The 23,060-nt window shown below is 43.4% G+C and overlaps 3 protein-coding genes across 4 annotated transcripts; all 3 read right to left on the bottom strand.

Annotated features, from left to right (window-relative positions):
- Positions 1-3,797: 3,797 nt before the first annotated feature.
- On the bottom strand, positions 3,798-7,154 carry LOC136551640 (uncharacterized). Its single transcript, XM_066543197.1, has 7 exons — positions 6,397-7,154; positions 6,088-6,143; positions 5,926-5,996; positions 5,397-5,822; positions 5,192-5,311; positions 4,921-5,104; positions 3,798-4,174 (listed from the first exon to the last, which is right to left on the bottom strand). The coding sequence occupies exons 1-7, from the start codon at positions 6,557-6,559 to the stop codon at positions 4,127-4,129; spliced, it is 1,068 nt and encodes a 355-aa protein (XP_066399294.1). The 5' UTR covers positions 6,560-7,154; the 3' UTR covers positions 3,798-4,126.
- A 128-nt stretch (positions 7,155-7,282) lies between these two features.
- On the bottom strand, positions 7,283-11,610 carry LOC136551630 (polyadenylate-binding protein RBP47B'-like). The gene is made up of 8 exons (XM_066543189.1): positions 11,370-11,610; positions 9,699-10,182; positions 9,515-9,591; positions 9,299-9,429; positions 8,803-8,899; positions 8,253-8,399; positions 7,685-7,785; positions 7,283-7,599 (listed from the first exon to the last, which is right to left on the bottom strand). The coding sequence occupies exons 1-8, from the start codon at positions 11,487-11,489 to the stop codon at positions 7,509-7,511; spliced, it is 1,248 nt and encodes a 415-aa protein (XP_066399286.1). The 5' UTR covers positions 11,490-11,610; the 3' UTR covers positions 7,283-7,508.
- A 988-nt stretch (positions 11,611-12,598) lies between these two features.
- On the bottom strand, positions 12,599-17,669 carry LOC136551651 (E3 ubiquitin-protein ligase BIG BROTHER-like). 2 transcript variants are annotated; one of them, XM_066543209.1, is made up of 8 exons: positions 17,214-17,669; positions 16,387-16,548; positions 15,896-16,130; positions 14,933-14,970; positions 14,404-14,448; positions 13,310-13,437; positions 13,046-13,154; positions 12,599-12,959 (listed from the first exon to the last, which is right to left on the bottom strand). In XM_066543209.1, exons 2-8 carry the CDS (start codon positions 16,525-16,527, stop codon positions 12,906-12,908), a joined length of 750 nt encoding a protein of 249 aa, XP_066399306.1. In that variant the 5' UTR covers positions 16,528-16,548; positions 17,214-17,669; the 3' UTR covers positions 12,599-12,905. The 2 variants fall into 2 exon arrangements, with proteins under 2 accessions (XP_066399306.1, XP_066399303.1); XM_066543206.1 differs by having other exon boundaries at positions 17,257-17,669.
- Between the last annotated feature and the right edge of the window lie 5,391 nt (positions 17,670-23,060).

Here is a 23,060-nt window from a genome sequence, read left to right as displayed (position 1 = left end):
CCCTCAGTTAGAAACATACTAAGTAAGCAACTCATCGTCCGAGTACCAATCCTCAACCACAACCCTGTTGCCATGGCTAGGCTCACCTGCATTGCCCTGATCTACCTTTCGCCTGTAGTAAGCGGCCTCCGCTTCATCTACGTCCTGAGACAAGAACATGTTCTATTCCTCCTCGTTCATGTGGCTAGGCTCACCTACATTGCTCTGACCTCCATGTCGCCTGTCGTAAGCGGTCTTTGCTTCATCTGCGGCCTCTACGGCCTGAGTGAAGAACGTGTCGTCATCCTCCTCTACTTGCAAGCCCGCCTCTGCTAGAGCGATGAGCTCGCTCAGTCTGCCAATGTCATCCTTAGCCTCCTCCGCCTACAAGCCCACCTCTGCTAGAGCGATGAGCTCACTGAGTCTGGCAGTGTCATCCTCATCCTCGTCCCCCTCAGCAGACAACACAATTGGTGATTCAACGGTGCGACCAGCTCGCTTTCTGTGCTCATCTAACTTATTTTCCTCGTACCTTGCACGAGCCACCTCTACAGCATGTTCCTCACTGCAACCAATCCCTTCAAATAAAAAATGCAATCAGTTAGCAACGTGATTATATTACATTTAAAATCAGGCAACGAAAAAAGGCTTTCAAGCACTCACTGACACATAATGCAACAACATGCTCGTTCAAGACCTGCATCTGTACTCTTGTCTCCTCCCTTGTCTCCTTTTTGCCCTCTCCTCCTCTAACGTCATTCGTCTCTCCAATCCTCATTTGTCAAGTCCAACGTCGATCGGGTTATAAATACCGCGCTGTCTAGCAAACTCACACATCTTGTCTTTGTGATGTTTAACAAAAAGGTTAACGTAGTCAGGTCCATATCCCCTCTTTCCTGCAATTACTTGCTTCCCCTTTAGTTCATCCAAGAACTTAGTTTGACCATCATAACATTCCCATCTACATTTCCTAGTGCTCTATTCAAATAAAAAATTATATCATATATGTCTTAGCAAAAGAAACAAAATACAATTTCATGGTTACCACAAAAATAGCCAACCTCATCATAGGGCCATATGGCGCAATAATGGCCTATTCCAAGCTCCGAATGGACTAGACTGTAGTTGGATTTAACACCACATTCGCACTTGACTGGAGGTGCTTTGTAAATTAACATTTCTTTCTTCTTTTGCTTTGCCTTTGGAGGTTCCTCTGGTCATTGGTTCTTAGGACCATACAACCACTCCTTGAAACGATACTTCGCCATTGAATACCCCTAAATAATGTGACATTAGTACATGAACACATATAGCTCAACATTTCAACACATACACTTTGCACTTACTTCATGCTTGTTTGAACACACAAACTCCAACGTATTCTCAGGGTTTATCACAACTCGATCTCCGCAATCGCATAGAGGAGGTTCCTCGAGTCGTCTAACTATGGCTAAGTGCTTCTCCTTAGCCGTCATTGGAGGGGGGCTAGGGAGAGGTGGAGGGGGGCTAGGGGGAGGTGGAACCCACCGCTCAAAGTACTATCGTGGATGTCGCCCTCTCCACCAATCGTCGAAAAGGAGGTACCTGAGGTCAAACTTGTCTGCACTATCGATCCACTGAAAGAAAAAACACCTCTCATAGGCCTACACAACAAAATTCCAACAAAATATTAGTAACCTAGTAATACAAATAAAGAAAAAACATACGGAAATAATTACTTATATTAAAACGACTGCATGTGTAGAAGCAACGAGCCGCTGTGTCCGGATGTCTCGATTGAAACACGTCGGCCGGACGACCACAGTCACAGTTAGGGACAGGGAGTTCAGGTGGGACGGGGACATCTTTGCTAGACTCGTCGGGGTACAATTCTCTAGGACGACCCCATTTTTGCCACAACTGCTCCCAAAACATATATTCCATCTAATAAAATGGTTCAAATCAAACATCAATCAAAACAACACAAATTAATATAAAATATAATCATTTGCATTGCAACTAAAATAATATAACCAACACTTATAGCAACAAAAATATACATGATAAACATACTTCTAACTTAACAATTAACCTTAACCTTGAACGAGGACGAGGAGGGAGGGAGGTGGCCGGGGAATGGAAGGGAAGGGAGGGAGGCGGCAACGGAGGGCCGGGCGGGCGGTGGCCAGGCGCGGGCAGGCGGAATTGGCCGCGGGGCTTTTATTCGACTCTGCCGCGCCACGGATCAGGGCGCTGCACTGCCGCGCCAAGATCGATGGCGCGGTAGGCCCTGCCACGTCAACGGTCAATATTTTCGGTCATCGCCACGTCAGCCCCCTGCCACGCCATGCATAAGCTTTTGGCCACGCCATGGCAATAGACGCGGCCAATTAAAATTAAAAAAAATCTCGAATAACACGTCATGGAGGATCAAGGAACCGCTCAATGCAACCCAGATTATGTGCTTGGGATGTGTGCCAACTCCTGGTGAGTGATCTTAAGAAAAGTAACTTAGAAATTAGGACTGTTAAACCTTTAAATGCAAATCAAGTTTGTCACATACCAGCTGAAGACTAATAAAAAATTGTAAGTTCTCACAAAAGTTCTGGAAGAGATTTCAGAATTCTTGCTTGTGGCATTGTTATAAGAGTAAAGTGCACCAGCGGTCCCTAAACTTATACCGCTGTGTCATCCCGGTCTCTAAACTCGTAAATCGACCATTTAGGTCCTCAAACTTGTTTATCTGTGTCATCTCGGTCGCTAAACTTGTTCGGCTGTGTCATCCCAGTCCCTAAACTTACAAATCACCCGCTTAGATCCTCAAACTTGTTCAGTTGTGTCATCCTAGTCCCTAAACTTGATTTTGAGTCGCATCTGGATCAAAAACAGGATGATCTAAAAACTTTATATCAAAAAATAATTCATAACTTTTTGACATGACTCGAATGAAGACAAACTTTATAGATTTTGAAATTTGAAATTTAAAATTAAATTTTGGGACACTAAATGACTTCAAACAAAAAAACTTTTCAACTATAAAGTTGTACGTCGTATTGATAACTATAACTTTTATATAGACCATATCAATATCCAAGATTGTTTGATAATTTTATATTTCAAATTTTAAAATCTATAAACATACAATAATATTTTGGGACCCTAAACAATTTTAATTCAAAAACTTTTCAACTACAAAGTCGTAGATCGCGTCGAATGCTACAATTTTGATATAAAGTTTGTCTTCATTCGAGTTCATATGAAAAAGTTATGAATTATTTTTTGATATAAAGTTTGTAGATCACTCTGTTTTGACCCAGATGAGACTTAAAACCAAGTTTAGGGACTGGGATGACACAACTGAACAAGTTTGATGACCTAAACGGGTGATTTGCATGTTTAGGGACCGGGATAACACAGCCGAACAAGTTTAGGGACCGAGATGACACAGATGAACAAGTTTGAGGACATAAACGGTCGATTTGCGAGTTTAGGAACCGGGATGACACAACGGTACAAGTTTAGGGACCGCTGGTGCATTTTACTCTTGTTATAACTTAGGGCTACAATCCTTGTGCCAAAATTTGTGAAATTACAATTGAAGGAATATAAACAACATCAGCAATTCGGCAAGCACAAACCAGTATAATTAAGAACAGTAAACCTCCATGAATTAAGAAATAGACCATCGACTTATGTCACCTCATGGAATGTATAGACTGCACTTCAAACATTTCTGGTCAGTCTGTAGTTTTGAACTGCTAGGTAGTAGTTGAGGGCAACAACATTCAAACAAATCATTGAATTGCATAACCTTAGTATATCACTTCAAGAGACAAAAATGCAGTTTGTTTGGACAAACAACGAAGCAGCAGAAAAGTGTTTTGCTATATCTCGAATTATACATATGGAAAAGACTCTTTCAACCTGTATGACTATACATGTTTTTTTTTACTTCCCAGATAGGGTACCCATCAAATGAATCAATTAAATAGGAACTCAGAATATTTGGAAATGAATGAAGTAACGGATTCTAGCTACATCAAGTGTTGCTCGTTAAAACTTTGTAGTGTTATGATGCTACTCCACAAGGAAAGTGCAGGGCTTCAAGAACCAAAACATGCTGCTGGAGCTCCCTTCTGCATCACATGCTCTTGTATTGTTCATATCCTTAACCCCAAAGGGTTGCCTCACACCATCTTTTTTGCTCTCCAGACTCCTAAAGAAAAGGAAATTACAGTATAATTATATAACTCTGTGATCAACTTCAGATAAATACCTCATTGGTAATGGTTGGGCACAACAGCCCTAAAACTATACAATCACTGTGTTTGCCTTTTGTACAGTACAAAAAGATGAGTTCAACTATGAGATGCACAAGCATCTATGATATGATCATCCACAATGAACATAAGATAAGTTGAAAAAACTATTTGACACTATCCACTATGAGGCTTACAATGAATAAGCATCATTATTAGGATTTATAGAAAATATGCCTTGCCATATAATTAGTACATTCGGTAACATCTCCTCATGACCTGTGCTAAATGATGCTAAATATGAAAGGACGCTACTTCTATACAAAAACATCTCAGATGCATGATCAAACTTACTGAAATTGGTTGAAAAAACACATGACCTTTATTAATCTTTCACATGGTTCAACAAGTTTAGTTTGTGAAGTATGGTGAACTGGGGTGATGCTAATTTAGCTCATCGTAGGATTTATTAAATCATCAGGGGAAGAAGCAGTCGTAGCCAATCTTTTATTTTAGAGCAGAAGTCACTCTAGTATATTCTTCCATACTAAGATCTACAAAAGTGGGCCATTCTTTTTGTGAACATTACATGCCCTTGAAGAATTTGAAGTCCCAGAAATGAAGACAGTGAAAATCAAGTAAACACCATGATTTAAAGCCACGGACACTGAGTAAGCAAATACTATAGCCATGCTGGATTCACCTTGAGTGGCTTCTTGAGTGGCGATCCTGCTGTGGCCACCCCTCCAGGTTTAACATTCTTAATGCGGTTTGGCGATGGGGATGGAAACCGCTGCGGAGTGGGCGGTGTTGCCTTCACTTCCTTCAGCACAGAGGGAGACCTTTGCTTCCCTGCTTCCACCTTCAGCCCCACTTTCTTTCCCTTCCTGCAGAAACCAACATCAGCGCCGTAAGAAACAATCAGTACAACCTATACACATAAGTTTGCATTGGGATGACTATTTGCAAATTACATTGGGCTTGGACTCTTTTTCACTGTTTCTTGTCTCGCCACCTCCTTCACGGTATCTGCGGGAACTGGATTGCTGACGCTGGCATCAGGAGCCACCTTCTCCATCAAATCGCTCGGATTCCTGCACGAATGAAACTGTCAAGGGCCTCATAGAGACAACCCGACAATTGAATTCCAGCATTCCTTCGATGAGGAGAGGTTTATACATTGGGTTTGAGCTGTATTCCTCCTGTGTGTCTGTGCCAGGCCGGCCGCCTCCAACCATCCGCTTCAGCTCATCGTAGAACTCCGAAATCTGACCAAGTATATCCTTCCCAGAGAAGAGATTCCTCGCTGAGAGGGTGCTCTTGAGCTGCCTCGGCGGGGCGTACTTGTTGAGCAGCGCCTCCTTCTCAGCGTTATCCGGCCGCTTCTCCGCACTGGACTTGATGGCCTCCTTGGCATTCTTGTTCCACCGAGGGGCACCGAACGGCGGCCTACTCGGCGCCTGCCGTGGGGGTAGCGTGGCCAGCGCAGGGTCCTGGTTCTCGCTGTCTTCCTGGAACCTCTTCTTGGGCGCTGCCTTTGGCTTCGGCGGCGTGGAGGAGGTAACGGTGCCGCCGCCCCGCCACTTGAGATTGCTACTGCCGTCCCTGAGCAACGCACGAAGGGGGGGGGGGGGGGGGGGGGGGGGGGGGACGGGATTTGATCGAGGCGGGCGCGGCGCGCAAGGAACACCTGGATTTGATTGGTTACCTGAGGCTGGTGGTGTTGGCGTCCCTTTCGGCGAAGGGCAGCATGGCCGAAACCGATCGCAGCAGCTTGCCCTGTTCCGATGAAGAAGAAGAAGCGTGAGATGAGGGTTCAGGTAACCAGTGGAAGAAAAAAGGCCGCAAGGAACGGCGAAACAAGGCAGACCTTGGGGCTGGGGCTCAGCTTGAGGAAATCCTCGGCCGTCTTCGGATGCCGGCAATCTGCAGCGCCGCAAATCAATAGATCAGCACCCGCTCGTTTAGAAGCAAAGTTCCAATGTCGCAAGAGAATCCATCCCCAAGGAAGAAAGCAAGAACCGATCAGCGCGCACTGCTTTGATTTGATCTCCTCGCAATCAAGCGGGGCCAACCAACAGGAGCACCGAGCACGAGCACGAGCACGAGCACCGCCCGCGCGCGCGCCTGCGAGGGGGCAGCCAAGAAGAGAGTGGGAGGGAAGGAAGAGCAAGCGTACCGGGGCGGCAGAACCAGGCCTCGTCGTCGACGTCGGCGCGGTCGGCGTTGGGGTCGGTGAGGTCGGCCCAGTGCGGGGCCTCGATGCCCTCGTAGGTCTCGTCGCGCACGTACCGCGACACCACCCTGCTCCAGTCGATGTCCTTGGGCTCCATGAACTCCATCCCGCCCTCCCGCGCGGCGCGGTGGAGGAGAAGCCCCGAGCGATGGAAAGAGAGGGAGAAGGTTGGGTTCCGGTTGCTTGGTCGCGGCTCCTCTTTTGTCGCGCTCGTGAGCAGTCGTGTGAGATGTGCGGGGGCAGTGGCGAGGCGAGCCGTTGCGCGTGTTATGAGCAGAGCCGAGGGAAAGGGGGAGAGAAGCCTCTACCCGCCGACTCGGCCCGTTGGTTCCCGGCCAATTTTCCGACCGTTGGAGGTCATCGATACTACAATAATGGTGGTGACTCACTGAAAGCGGGCCCCACTTTGACCCTTGCAACACGACCAGAGGTACTCACTGTCACTGGCACATGAGCGTACTCACTGGCAATGGTAGCAATAGCAAGGCTTGGAGCACGGGACATGGCACAGAATGGTCAAAGCATCGGATTCTGTGTCTATGGAACGTTCCGCTTCACAACCATCGAGGAAATAGTTTACCGCTACACAACCATCTTGGAAATAGTTTTGGGCCGCAGGCATCACGCCGTCACCTGAGATGTGACATAGTAGATCTTCAGCAGGCAGAAATGTACTCAAAGATATCAAGGCCACTAGATATTCAGCCTGTTCTCTTATTAGTTTCACCCAAGGCTTATATTTTCCTCTCACAACAAACCAACACCAGCCGAGTTTATCAGCCCAGAAACCAACCAGCGACCAGGCTTATTAAGTGTAAGTACTCAAAGATAGAGATATCAGTATTTCATTGTGCAGTACTGCAGTCAAGTGAATAGCAGAAAGTATCCAACAGCAGAATGATCGGTTGGAAAAGGGGACTAGACAGATGACTTTCATCGTTCCCACAATATTGTCCCTGATAATATTAAGCAGCAGCAGCCTAGGAAACACGAAAGGGTCATGCCTATCATAAATGGGATGTTGTCAACATACACGAAGCTGTTGGTCAGCCTGCTTATGTTGGTTGGGGCAGCAGGTTGGTCTTCAACCACAAGGACCGCCCTAGCATGGCTCTACCATGAACAGCCATGTATGAAGCATTCAGCCTAAGATTGCAGGAGAAAGAGGACCATAGATTAGAAAACATCTCTACAGAAACAACAGTGTGAAGAGCAATGTGACTGATCTTACTTGTCGACATCAGGTATGTTCATTGGATCATATGGCTCCTCTTTTTGTTCCATGCTTGGATGGCTACCAGCAACAGAAGCAGCGTCAACACCTCCCTCAACCTGCAAGATTGTGAGATTTGTCAAATATGGAGAACAGATTTTGGCCAGACACGAATAGCATGATATCATATGTGCACTACGAAACATGAAAGATCATGGGAGAGGTATGCACCACAAATCACTTCCTTACAATGGGAGCACGTACAGGGCCCGTACAAACACTTCCAAGATATCTTAGCAGGAAATAGAACAAGACAAAATAATTCAGTAAATGAACATTCTACAGGCCCAAAATCTATTCTTCAGCTATTCAATATGGTGGATTACATAATTCACAAGGATGCAATTTTCTACGTCAGGTTTAACGAAAGTCTGCATTGTATGGTAACATAACTCAGCAGGAATTTAAGAAACTAACAAGCTTCAGGTGTCCACATCCACAACTTACTGATGAACGTGCAAGTGTACAGCAGACACTCGGAATTAATATATATAATAATAATGTATATGTGGATGGAAATCCTTACCTGTTGGGGATATTGGCTATATCCTGCATAAGCACCATACGCGTATGACGGATCCTGAGCATATCCATATGCATCATACCCATAGCCATAGTAAGTGCTTGCCCACTGATTCGGATCTGCTTGCTGACTCCACACAGCTGATGGATCCTGCATATATTATTTCATGCGATAATAGATAACAAACATTAGCTACCATTAGAAGAGATTCCAGTAGGTAAAAAATACAGAAGATACGATAATAACAAGAAAACAAATGAAAATTCAGGGAGAAAAATGAACAAATACCGCTGACAAACTAATACCATATCAAACAAGCAATCCCCTATCAGGCTATCTACCCAAAACAGCATAAGAATACTATCATGTGGCTCTCACTAATTCTCAATTCCAAGTGTTAGTACCGAGTAAAATCTTCCTTAACATGCTTATTGGTGCAAAACAGCCCCACATCAACATAATGGCATCCGCTTGATTTCACCAGGTATAAGGCCGAAGAGATTTATTGAATGCTATAGGTTAGGTTTATGCAGTAAAATTTTATAAGATATACCTGTTTACTTGCAGGACTTCGGCCCCATGAAAGCCGAACAGCTTGTTGGCCAATCATTGTGCCATGAAGACGTTGTACTGCCTCTTCAGCTGATGCCCTGCAATGGTTACAATCGGCAATGGTAAACACCCTACCTTTTCATTACTAAGAAAACTTAGATGCTAGTAAAGAGATGTGCCATCAATAAATACATCTACTTTTGCAGGGGAGCAATATATGAAAAAAATACAATAGACATATCCATGTGACATTAATTGTAAAAATTATCTTCTTGTCTGCTGAGATTTCAATGGAAAGAAATGGTAATACTGCATCGAAATGTTCTTAGTTCTTCTTGTAAAGCATACATGTCCCTAACATCCCACTACAGGCATACTTATTTCAGGATGTTATGACATTTGGATTTTGGGCAAGTCCTGATATGGATAACTAAACTAGACAACGTAAAGCATCAGGCAACTATTACACTTAAATGAAATTTTCCTATAGCACTTACCTAGATGCATACTGTACAAATCCACATCCTTTACCAACAGGAATTTTCACATATATAAGCTCTCCAAACTGTACACATATCTGCCTCAGCTCATCTTCTGTCACATTTGGATCCAAGTTCCCAATAAATATCTGTAAACGTATGATATATCCCAAGGTAAGTGGCATAGTCAACACTCAACAGAGTAACAGACAGAAATATGGTAGAGGTCCATACCGTAGTGTTTGTAGGTTCACTGTCAGGGAGAACTGCCTGGAGCTGAGGCATTGCATAAGCTGTTGCTGGATACACCGCTACATATTTAACATAAGACAGCTATAATAAATCCACGAAAAGAAACATCAAGAAAATGAAGAATCCCATACAAACAACACAGTACATTCAGATCATCCAATATTACCTTTAGCAGCTGAATACTGAAGCTGAGAGCCAGTGGATTTCTTAGGTATTGCAGCACTTATCCGCATAGGTCTTGTTGAACAGTACACACCATTCATTTCTGTCATTGCACGGTTCTTTTCATTTTCATCTGCGAACTTTACAAATCCATATCCTTTAGATCTCCCGGTATTTGGATCTGTGACAACCTTAGCCCCTCTAACAGATGGATAGTTCACTCGGAATGTCTCCTGTAGTAAGTAATCTGTGACATCAGGTGCCAGGTCCCCTACGAAAATCGAATGATCAGATCCTGAATCAGGACGCCTCTCACCAGAGCTGAAAGAGGCCCAATTCAATCTGAATGTGTGTTCAGTTCCAGGCATCTGTGCGCCATTGTAAGTCTGGAGAATTTTCTCAGCAGCTTCATGCGAAACAAACTCTATAAACCCATAACCCTCTGGAAGGCTTGTTACTTTGTTGCGTATTATTTTAACAGATTGTACCTGCACTTCCAGGAAATAAAGGTCTTAAACACAATGAGTTCAAAATGTACTCTCCAGTGCTCAACGCTTAATAAGAAAAAGACTCTACAACACAAACTATGCTTAAAAGTATAGTAATAGTTCTGATGTTCAGATAAAGTTGAAAGTGTTATATTCTAAAAAACATACTTCTATCATCAGCCCAGTGCCCCCCCCCCCCCCCCCCCCCCCACCCCACACACACACACACAAATAAAAAAAAATATAGCAACCCAGTCATAGATCAGACATGCAGCTACAAAATGGTTGCTGTATAAACTCAAACAGCTGTCAAGGAATATTTTATACACAACTTTTTCTGTACTGAAATACCCGATACTTAAATAAATCATTTTCTTAATTTTCAGAAACTATCAAACTATGAATAATGTTAGTTCACAATAGCATCCTACCAATGCTGCTTCAAACAAGCCCAAAACAGTGCAATGCTTTACTACAATATCCCTAAAAGACTCATTGATATAGATAAATAGGCCTAGAACATTACATTCACCTACATGCAAAAATAACAAGCTACAAGCTTACAACTGCAGATGCGACGACATATTCCAAAAGGCCTGCGTGGATACCTTCACTTTCTCAGGTAATTTTATCTGTCGAACTACACACACTTTTACATCAACTGGGTGAAGTATTTTACGCCCAGATATGCCTGGACAATATTCATGAACAACCGTGTTGCTACTTTCACTAGAGGCCCATCCGTTGATGCAAGTGGAAGCATGTGACCGCTTCAATTCACAATTGTTTGGGTCAAATTTTTCAAAACTAAGAGGCTGGCTCCACAAGCCACAACCCTAGGACCATGAAACCCTTACATTGCTCCAAAAAAAAAACACGCATAAGGGCACGGATGTCAACCTATGTATCTACCCTAGAACCCCGAAAGAATAGCAGACACTAGCCCACCACAAATGGGCAAGTCGACCTCGATGCATCCAAAAGGCGAGAGCTACCTTGAAGTACCAACTCTCCTGAATTCACCCAATCCGCAGCAACGCAACCGCTCAATCAGACATTGAGACTGACAAACCCAGCTTAAAATCACCGAATTACGACGGCAACCAAACGAACCCTATAGAGAAAATCTGCCTAATCGGCGCGCAAGGCACGGTCATGGGGGGCAGAGGTCGAAGGACGTCGCCTACCTCCCCGGTGTGGGCGAAGCAGCTGTAGAGGTAGTTCTCGTCGGTCCAGTACTGGAGGTCGCCGATCCACAGCGTCCGGACCTCCTCTAGGCTCGTCGGCTGGTGATACGGCGCCGCCATCGAGCGGCGCGAGGCTGCTTGGGGGTCGGAGGCGCGGCTGGGACGAAGACGGAGGACGGGTTGGGGTTACCGGGTTAGTGCGGCCGCTTGAGCGTGCTCGTCTTCGTTCCCTTCGACGGTTCGACCTGTTGTTGCTTCTGGAGCTCACGTGTTTTGGGGCCTTTTTCAGCCCATATTTGGGTGGGCTAGTCGTACAGTTAATGATCCAGTGGGTAGGATCGATTTGGCCCTATTCTGTTTTTAAAGATAGACGAAATCTCTCCCTCAATTCACTCAAAAAAAAAGAAGGAAATTTCTCCATCAAAACTTTATAGCATCTTGCTTAAAAAAAAACTTTATAGCATCTTCAACAGTGCCCCCCCAAAACTTTCTAAGGATGGCTCCCCTACATTCTGGGGTTCTATTTTTAGCATCCAACTTTACTAAGAGCCCGTATTTCATTTTGTCAGATTTTTTAATATAATTTTTATGTATATCATTCGTATCACATCACCGGAATTCATAATTCAAACTTACGACCCGTTTGGTTGCGCTCCCAGCCGCTGGCTGTCCACCAAATCACTGTTGCGCACTGTTAAATGTTGTAGAGAGGGGAAACGGCTCCGATAAAAAAAAACTATAAAAGGGAGGAGCTAGAAGAACTGTAGTTTTGGGGCTCCGGCTGACCACGCTACAGTTTTGAAGACGCCAGAAGAAGTCTCTCCAAACAAGCCTTAAAATGTTTATAAAAAATTGAAATGAACTGTATTCAAATTTATGATTTCAAATAAGACAATTTAAATCTAAATTTATTCAAACATAAAAATCATAGTCATATAAAAAATGTCTATCATGCGACGTAGTGCTTGTGGCATTAAAGTGATCAACAACATTTTTCAATACGATTATTTTAAATTATCTTTCATAATGGCATGGATGATTAATTTAGACACGATTCTGAAGGATTATATTTTATTTATTTTTAATAATGGCAATGGTGGATAAATTTTGATAAAACATATAGATACAATGATGATTTTACTAAATTAAAGACTAGATGTTCCTGATTTCGATAATAATTTTTGAAATTTTTACACTTTTTCTCTAAAGCATCTCGGGAGGATTTAGGATTTTAATAACGTAGAGGTGGAGCCTCTAATCTAATTATTAGTTATAAAAGGTTGCATTGTGGGCCTCGTCCAACCAAACACAAGTAACGGTACCTCTTTCCCCCTGATTTGATTACGTTACAAAACGCTGAACCAAACACTAAATACATCTGATAATAACCTATATTTGGTAATATGGTGCTAATACACAATTCTAAAGAAGGGACAATAAGCTGCCTTCAAGCAGAAATCATGCATCAATTGCGGGCAGTACTCACTACTCAGCTTCAAAGCGCAACGACTTCATAGCGGCCTCATAACTGATAACTCATTGCCTCTTAGGTTCGTCGCCAGGAACTTCAGCAAAGCAAACAGGGCATACCTGCGAAAGAAATGTACTTTCATTAAGCGAAAGAAGCACAGGAAAGAAATTAAAAGTAGGCGTCTCGCCAATATTTGGTTGCTGACCTTGTTTATGCTAAGCCATCTTGTCACGCAGCTGGCATGGTATACATGCTTGCATGGAAGTGTCATCTGCAAATTTCCTCTCCTGTACTCCATTTGGCAAATCACACAACTGACACCCAAAGGAAAGTCCTGCGGTTAACTTCATGTCCATTGAAGAAGCCGTACAAAGTTGTTGCAAATAATTGCATACACTGCTCCACTATGATAAGCAAGGATCATATTTTTACATCAAACATATAATGATGCAGCATATTATAATCTGACCTTTCACGCCGTGTTTTCTTCCTTGAAAAGAAACCACACTTGTACTTCGTGACAGGAAGCGACGAAATGCGTTCTTGGGAGAGACCACGGCTCTGGGTTCCAACTACCTCACCCAAATCCAATAGTTCCTGTCAACAAAACTTGTTAGTTATGGAATTTTTGAAGTAATCAAACGAGAGAACAAAATTGATATATGTACACTAGAAATGAAATACTTGAAGAACTTAGCAAAAAAGAACGGTTAGCAGAAATATAGCTCAACCATTGACACCATACTGTTATATCAACTGTTCCATTGCATGAACAAAGAGAAGCAACACATTTTGGCAATCCTGACAAGGAGTTTTTCAGATAAACGAACCAAAAAAGACATGATTGTTCAATTAAAAACAAAAAAAATGTTTTTTTCACCTTAAATGTTAAGCAATGAAGAGGGTTTGGGGAAGTCTATCAATATAGACCAGCCAGGGATCATGTCACATACAGCCATACTGGCTACTAGACATTGCTTCGTTTCATATTTCCACATATAAATAACAGATTTGCAACTACTGGTTCGTAACCATCCATATAACTCCCATCCACTCTTATTTGAGTTATAAAGGAGAAAGCCCCATACAATGCATGCGCAAAGGAAATTATTGTTTATTGGCACAATCAACACCTAATTCTAGGTCAAGCAAAAACTTCATCCGAAAAGAAAAAAAGTTCATAAACTGGTGATCCCACTGAACTTGAAAATAGCTAACAGTGACATTAGCTAGCAAGGGGGTACATATTATGTGATTTGCAATGGCTAAAGTAACTTTGTCAAAAGGCAACCTCCGTAAGCAATTAAGAAAACGAAGTGGTTGGCAGTGCAGTGAGGAGCCATTCTCCATTTGGAGAATTTGATTATAACTTGCTCATGGTACACTCTTGGACTAATACAATAATGCATGGTATAATCTATGCAGTCTCTTGCCTATGTACCTAAGAGTACAGGTTTAAAGTACAAGCAATAAGTACAACAATACATATTTGAAGTGTCTGTTTTACCTTACATAACCATCACAATACCATGGACAAAAGATTGGTGCAGGGAAGTCACTAACCTCATATGTCATGTTGTCAGGGTCAATGTTGTCTTGCCAAACAACCTACAAACATAATAACGATTTTCAGTGAAGCAACTGGAAAGCATGTCCATCCACAGCGGACAACATAAATGTGATCTCACAAAACATATAGACAAGAAACTGCAGCAAGCATGTTCTAGTGCTTATGAATGAACAATAACTGAACATCACATGATATGTTGAGTTGAATGCATAATTGTAATATATACAATGTGGAACGTAAAATTAATAGAAGCAACAAACAATACAATAGGCATGTTATATTGTCAGATTTATTAGCTACCGGAGACAACTTTTATGGCATCTATACCTGAAAAATATAAACACCTTTTTTCAGGCACGCTGGACATATAGATTGACTTTGAATCGGAGACATGAATAACAGCAATAGGAGAAGAGGAATTCATACTGTGTGTGTGTGCGGGGGGGGTGGGGGGGGGGGGGGGAGGGATAGGAGAAGGGCCATATTAGGTCAAAGATAACCATGCTCAAAATTATCATTTACCTGAGAACTACCCAGACTTTGGTGTACCTGTTGGATGCCTGTAAAAAGAACAACATCAGAGTGCCAGGTAAAGATGGATTAGTAGATTACATTGTCAAAAAGGATGTGCAAAACCAAAGATGATTCTGAGAAGTTGAAAGTTGGACTGCCTGACTTCAAGGAAAAAGGATTTAATCTTATGACTTGTTAGTGGATGTTAATGTAACAATCAAATTCACAAACAGGTCTCGCTTTATGCATGCCTTGCATTTCCCTAAGCTTGTCATAACTTTAAAAAAAAAACAAAAATCAAATTATCAGATGGTTCCGACATGTACAAAGTATGGTTAAAACTTCAAACAATTGGGACGTCTACTCTCTTATCAGTATAATGTCCAAGGTTGTCTATTTTACAACCAAAAATCTAATAAAGAGACAACAAATGGAGCCTAATCAGATAACAGCAGTAACTGATGGCCATACACTACAAAACTTTTCTTGTCAGACACCCTGGGAGCGAATGAAGAATGCCTTCATATAGACAGAGACACTAGAGTTGCATGGTTATACAACCATGCATATTTGTTTACCGGTCCTCTTAGAAAGGAAACTTCAATGGGAGTATTATTGGCTCATAATGCAATTTAGATGTAAAACTACCTTGATCGCAAACATTACTCATGACAACTCTACTTCACATATGTGTCCAGTTGCAATAGAAATGCAGATTAATGAGAGTAAAGTTTAATTCCCAGGTGAAAGAATGTGTGGTGTTATCCCATATTCTTCGCCCACCATCTGATATGAAACCCTCAAAAATAACCTTTTCACTATTTAAGCCCAAAGTACATTGATAGCAAAGGAAGTGATAGTGATAAAATTTAGTGTATCACAGTACATCCTTAGCAATTTAACCAGAGATTAGCAATATTTCCCAAAACTATGTAATTTTCAGGACTTGTGTTTTTGTATTTTCGAACTTACATTCATCGGTAGTAGTATTTGCAGTTGTGCGGGGAGCTTCGCTGCCCTGCAGGACAACATTGGCAGAGTCCACACTGTTTGCAGGTGTAGTGTTATCCCATACTCTGCGCCCACCATCAGCTCTATGCATGTAGTCGTCTATGTCATAGACATGAGCATAGCTGTAATAGTTCCCAGGACCAGAGTATCCATACTTGTATGAGTTTGTATGCATCATTGCCCAGTACGGATTACCCTGCACAGTAGTGGCAAATCATTGTGAATCAAAGCAGCCAATGATAAGGAAATAAGGTTGTAAGCTGAGGCAGTCAATTACAGCCATCTGGATTTAGCCTTTTTTTTTCCTTCCTGAGAGTTCAGTGCTATGCCAAAAGTAATTGCATAGGTGTGGCAAAACACAGGGTAACAAAATAAAAATTTTACAGTAATGTTGGGGTCGATGTCTGCTGTACAAGATTATTTGAGAAACATGGTAGTAACGTTTTGCATACCTGATCCTGAAAGCCATCCATAAGAGCAAAGTCAGCATGAGCATAAGTGAGACCCTCAAAGAAATCCATGAAGCTCTCTGTGATTGTGTATGGAAATCCAGTGTTTATGTAGTGGAGTTCCATTTGTCGACTGCTGTTCATTCCTTATGATGAAACATGAACCTAACAGAAATCAACCAATCAAAGTTGTGTTAAACTTCGTCCCACCATGAAAGTAGAAATCAGAAAAAATCGGATTCGTATCAAGTGCTGGCATTGCTCTATAACATTTCATTTTGATGAAATCAAAGCAGGAATAGGTTGTTAGCTGTAGCATAAGACAGTATAGTGATTGTACGGACTGTGAAATTTGCATGCTGAAACCTCTAAACTGAACCAGTGCGCAGCAAAAATGTTAAGCAATACTACAGATCTTGCTTACTGAATGATTATAAAGGATACATCATAGACGCATTACTTTGCAACCTGTCATTAGCATTAATGAATAAGACGCCAGCCAAATTATCATCGTACCCCCAAAATGATGTAACAAAGGCGGCCCATTTCGGCACCACTGGTACAATGCGCATTCGCCAAAGCGGACTAGGAACACAGTGCACGAATGAATGGGCAACCCACAGAAGGAGGGGACATGACGGTTAAGTTGAACCGCCAAAAAATAAAATAAAAACAGACTGCCATTGATACTCCATTACTAGCAACCAAATCGCAGGAAAAACGGAAAGATTGTAGTTTCCATCCCCGAGAGTTTGGTTTGCTCACATCAGAGAAAGCGGAGACTCAGACAAGAACAAAAGAACGAAGCAAAGCTAGGGCTAAGTAATTACCAAACAAAATACTAACAAAATGCAAGTCGGGGCAGATCTCCACCTCCAATACCAGCAGTGGGGTGAAGACGGGGGTGAGCAATGACTGCAAGCAAGAGAAGGAGTCGAGGTGGCGTGCTTCCGCGGAGGGAGATGCGGAGGGTGCGGTGCGCGGCGAGGAGTGGCTCCGGCCTCCGGGTGGGGACTGGGGGTGGCGGCACAGAGGGCGTGGAACTCGCGGGAGACGAGGGCGAGGCGAGGAATGGGTGCGCGGCACGCGGCGAGAGCGCGAACAGCGACGTCGTCAGGTAGGAGGACGACGAGATGAACCGCTGCCCGCGCCGACGAGGTGGTGGAGGGTGGCCGAGGTGAATTTGGGGGGCGGGCGAGCAGGCAGGAGCAGGAGGAGGACGAGGTGGAGAAGAACTGGAATGGAGGAGTTCAGAGCTTTGGCTGATATCATAGGATACCAGGAGTGGGAATGGCAGGCAGATGGTGCCACAGTGGGGACAGGTTTAAGAGAATTGAGATGAGAAGTGTTTTTTTTCTACGTACGTATTTTGTTTCGGTTTACTGAACTAGTATCACCAAAATATAAAGAATCCAGATAGTACATTTTTTGCCATTTCTTTTTATCAGTTTGCTGATTTTCTGTAAGTCTATTGACCAAAATTTTTCTGGTTCAGCCATCTATATTTTTCCAAGAACAAATATGCAAAAGTAAATTATATAACTCTAAAGATAAATCTGGACGATTTCAGGCTCATGCCAAAAAATACCCTATGACTTGCAGTTACAGAGGTAAAATACTCCCTCTCGCAAAAAAAAAATGCTCCATCTATATATACTTGTATAATGATGGATCATAGATCAGCTAAAATATTTTGCCCATGCAATATTTATGTTTTTCCTAAAAAAATAATACAAGAAAAAGAAACATTTGGATTGTTCGAGGATGTCAAAATGTAGGGCTCGCTAACCTTTCACTGCAGTTAGCGTAGGGCCCAGTTTAGTTCCCAAAAATTTTGCAAAATTTTTCACATTTTTCATCACATCGAATCTTTGGACGCATGCATGAAGCATTAAATATAAATAAAAAATAAAACTAATTACACAGTTTAGACGAAATCTACGAGACGAATCTTTTAAGCCTAATTAGACTATGATTGGACACTAATTACCAAATAACAACGAAAACGCTACAGTGCTCATTTTGCAAAATTTTTTGCATCTAAAGAAGGCCTAGGGGTAATTGAGCTAAGCAAAACTGTTCCGTAAATGCACCAATTTTTTTATATTGTAAATGCAAAAGTAAATGCACCAGTATTTTAGCTAACTGATTCAGGGCGAAAGATGGCATTGGTGTCTTCGTCTATATCTCTCGTTTGTCTATAAAAATCCAACGATGCAAGATGTCAGCTGGCACGTTTAATTTTGAATGGTCCTGTGCTGCATAGCGTGGCTATCGACCGTGCAGAAATTTAAAGAAAAAAATTCCTCCACATGCGATGGCACCAAATAGTCAATCAAACAAATTGAATTACGGGAGCAACCTTGATTAGGAGTAGTAGGTGCATAACTACACCGCCGCAATAGTTTACTGCCGCCTGCCTGCTGCCAAGTACGAGAGAATCCGAAAAATTTGGCAAAATGAGCATAGTAGCGTTTTCGTTGTTATTTAGCAATTAGTGTCCAATCATAGTCTAATTAGGCTTAAAAGATTCGTCTCGTGGATTTCGTCTAAACTGTGTAATTAGTTTTATTTTTTATTTATATTTAATGCTTCATGCATGCGTTTTCGTATTCGATGTGACGGAGAATCTTGAAAAATTTGGTGTTTTGGGAGGGAACTAAAAATGGCCCAAGGAAAACCAGTACAGTAGCATCACTTTTTTACTGCAGCGCACTGCACTGCACTGCACCCAAAAGAGCATGGTTATTAATGCTCCTTATCACTACCAAATCATGGACTTGTTACCATGATAGTCATAACCACCGTCACCCTATTCGTTTGATCATTTTCGTGACTTATAAATCAACTTATGTTGTTTTATTAGGAGAGAAAAATACTGCAATTCATAGGTGCACGACAACACCGGCGCAGTACAAAACTTTATGCTTGTCAAGTACACTGGCCGTGATTCCCAGAGGCCAGAGGTAGGGTACTACGGAGATTTTGCGAGCAAGTGCGGAGCGTCCAGTAAAGAGATGGCGTGCGCCTGTGGGTGTGGGACAGATTGCCTTTGGCAGCTCAGCTGCAGTGCTGCGGAGCAGTGCAGTGTGCGTCGAACCACTTCCGCTGTGCTGCGTGCCTGTGTTTCAGGCAAGTTGATGGGTTGGATTGACAGGCTGACAGCGGGTTTGTTCATGCGAAATGGCAAGGGGGGATCGCACTCGTTTTTTCAGCTGCATTTTTGGCATGTGTTGTGTAGCTTGCTTGCAAGCAACAACATGCTAAGATTCTTCTTTGAGGCGCATGCGTAACCCGTCTTAGCTTGCAAGTTAGTACTACAAATGGAGTGTGCTCAGCTTCTCTCTCTTGCATGTCTCATCCAGCGCTGTCACGCCTTACAAGTGTTGTGCCCATTACCAGTACAGTGCTGGAACTGGAACGCGCGTGAGTTGAGTTGGCACGTTGATTGCCGACGTGGCAGAGCTCGTCGTAGAACTGATCGATCGAGGAAGGCCTTTCCTGTTCCCGCGGCGCCACTCATCATCATCCTCCTCCCGACGGGTCCAATCGACCGTGACGTCCTGGTTGGAGGATCTCCGTCCCCTGAAAGCAACGGGATTAACCAACTTGTACTGGCCGCAGCAATTTTTTTTATCCGATTGTTTAACCGTGAAGCGTTAGATTCGGATAAAGCGAAAAAGGGGAGGTGATTCCGCAGCAACAGCGGGGAGTTTCTGTTCCTTCACAGAGGCGCCCCGATCCGGCTCTCTGTCTGTAGGGTCCACAGGACACCGGGCCCGCACGCCGGTGAGTGCGTGCCGATCTCCGACAGGTGCGAGAAGTACGCTTGCGGTGTACGCAAGGGTGAGGTCGAGGGCCGGGCCCCTCCTCGCAGGCGTGACGCTTGGGGTTCCTCTTTCCCCACGGGCCACGGCAAGGCCTGGTCCCACCCCACCCGGCGGGCCGTGGACGGACGGGGAGTGGAGGGGAGGGAGCATGACACGCGGGCCCAGGACGAGGGCGGGCGGGCCCTGTGATCCAGCACTGTTTCTCCGTCGCTTTTGTCCCCTCCGGCCCCCGCTGCTGCTTTTCCCGCTTTCGCGCTGAAAAGAAGAGGGCACGGGATGGGAGTCTGGAGAGGATGACGAGCCAGGCAGGACCCGTGCCGCGTACACCGGGTCTATAGGCGCCGCTGGCGTCCTGACTGGGTTTGGAATTCGGATCACCGTGCATATTTGCTGGCTGAATTGGGCACAGTTTTTTTTTGCCGTGTACAGTATAAAGCGTCAGATCTCGGACGGAGTTCATTGCTCTCGTCCACGGAGCGTAAGCAATGCAAAGACTGTCGGTGTCGGCTTGCTGACGGTGGTCTATGCTGGAACGGGTCCAGCTAGGTCCATGAGGAGCGGCAGCCGGCAGGGATAGGGCGTCGGCGTTGGAGGGATTTTGATCAGACGACACGTCTTTCTCTGCGCTCCTGCTGGCCTGCTGCACTGCTGCTGCGGCCTTCTGGTTCTGGTTCTGGTTCTGGTTCTGGTTCTGGAAGGGGTACTTGCCCGTCCGGCCGGCGCCATGCATGGAAGCTTTTCGTGCCAGGTGGCCACTTGCGGGCTGCGGGCTGGGGCGCGCTAGCTCGCTCGGGGTCGGGGTCGGGACTAGACGACGAGCTGAGGCCTGAGGCTGCCGGTGGCAGACTGGCAAAAGGGGCGCCATATCAAAGCCTCTCCCAACGGCGAAGCAACGGCGGCCAGTTGTTTCTCAAGAGATACTACTATATGCTACTCTACTCCAAGTACCGTAGCTACCTTTGTTCTCAAGCGAGACAGACATAGGCTCGTGAGAGCTACGCGATCGATCGAGTAGCAGGCAGGAAGGAATATATATATACTCCTATATATACTTTTTTTTTTCTCGAAGGTGCCATTGGTACGGTATTCGTTAAGCAGAAGGAATACACACTTGGTTGCATTGCCGTCTACGGTCCACGACTCCAGGTATACACTCCATAGAGATGCACAGCTCACTAGTCACGCGGCCGAGAAAGCGCTCCCTCGGTACCAGAATAGATTGACGTTATGTGATGCGTGCTGGTTAAAATTTTTCTAATTTTAACTAAGTTTGTAGAAAATATGTGTAATATTTATATCTCTAAATAAATTTATTATGAAACTATATTCAACGATCTATCCAATGATACTAATTATAAATTATAAATATTAATATTATTTTATATATAATTGATCAAGTTTTAAAAAAGCTAATATTTTTTGGAGCGAGAATAATTTCTACTTTAGGACCAAGGGAGTAGAGTACATGCTTGCCAGAACGTGGGAGCAGGCATATTTAGGCCCTATTTAGATTCCACCCAAAATCCAAAAATTTTTAAGATTCATCGTCACATCAAATCTTGCGGCACATGTATAGAGTATTAAATGTAGATAAAAAGAATAACTAATTGCACAGTTTACCTGTAATTGGTAAGACGAATCTTTTAAGCCTAAATAGTTCATAATTGGATATTTTTTTGTTAAATACAAACGAAAGTGCTACAGTAACCAGGAGTCAAAAAAAATTTCGCATGTAAACGGGGCCTTATATAGTGGGTTACTGGCAGTCTGGCACAGCCTGCCGTGCCGAGGGCATGCAGTGCCCGTCCGGTCCACCCCGAATGGTGCTAGTGCAGCGACACGCGTGCTAAGAGTTCATCGACGACTCGACATACCCAAGTACCACCCAACTATACATTGGTCCCTGGCTTCGCTTCTCTCTATGTAAAACCGTCGTGTTACACGTACTTGGGGCTATTCTGTTTGGAGACACTGCAGTGTACTGTAGTACTGCTACACATGCTTGCTCGATCTGCTGGCTTCACGAGGAAGGCAACGCCGCAGCCAACAGAACATGTGTTCTGATTTCTCGAACCAGTATATTGTCCGTGGTAAGGCTATGGCGACATCTAGAGTAACACATATTAAACATTCATTCATCTAACTTGATAAACAATCTATTATTATAAATTTGAAAAATATGGTAAATCTAAATCAATCTATTATACTTGATCAATGGTTATGGTAGATTGTCAGCCTTTTGCTACAACCATCTTCTGGTCATGACTAGCAGGCCATTGATCTGACCAATTTCATCACGGCCATCTTCTGGTCACGGCTAGTAGGTCCCTAAAAAAGCATCAAGTCCCTACAAATATCATGAAAGGTAGCAAGCCATTGATCTGACCAATTTCATGAACAATCACGGATCACAGCTCATATGGCCATGATGAGGGACAAACTAATTGTCGACTTCAGGTTTCATGGAATGCAAGTTACAACAATGAAAGTACTATCATAAAAATTGAATCCGCAGTGTCATGATTTTTTTTTTTGAAAGACATGCAAACAATCATGAAGGAACCTAATCGCAAAAAAAACCATGAAGGAACCTAAGGCAGCAAACAAAGAAAATTAGCTAAACATGCAATCATTTAACCCGAGAGAGAACCTTAACAGAAGGCAACAACTTGCTGTTCGTAACCTCTTAGAAACAAGTCTAAGCATCTCCAAAATTTTCAAATATCCAGAACTCAAATAATTACTGTCCAAATAGATCTATGGAAAGTTAACCTAAATTGCTCTCCAAAATTTTCATATATGCACTCAAATCAACAAAGAAAAGAGACCAACTCACCATGCTTTGCT

The sequence above is a fragment of the Miscanthus floridulus genome, chromosome 1 (genome assembly GCF_019320115.1).
Source record: "Miscanthus floridulus cultivar M001 chromosome 1, ASM1932011v1, whole genome shotgun sequence".
Lineage (NCBI taxonomy): Eukaryota > Viridiplantae > Streptophyta > Magnoliopsida > Poales > Poaceae > Miscanthus > Miscanthus floridulus.
Note: the sequence above shows the minus strand (reverse complement) of the source record. Positions and strands in the feature narration are given on the sequence as shown.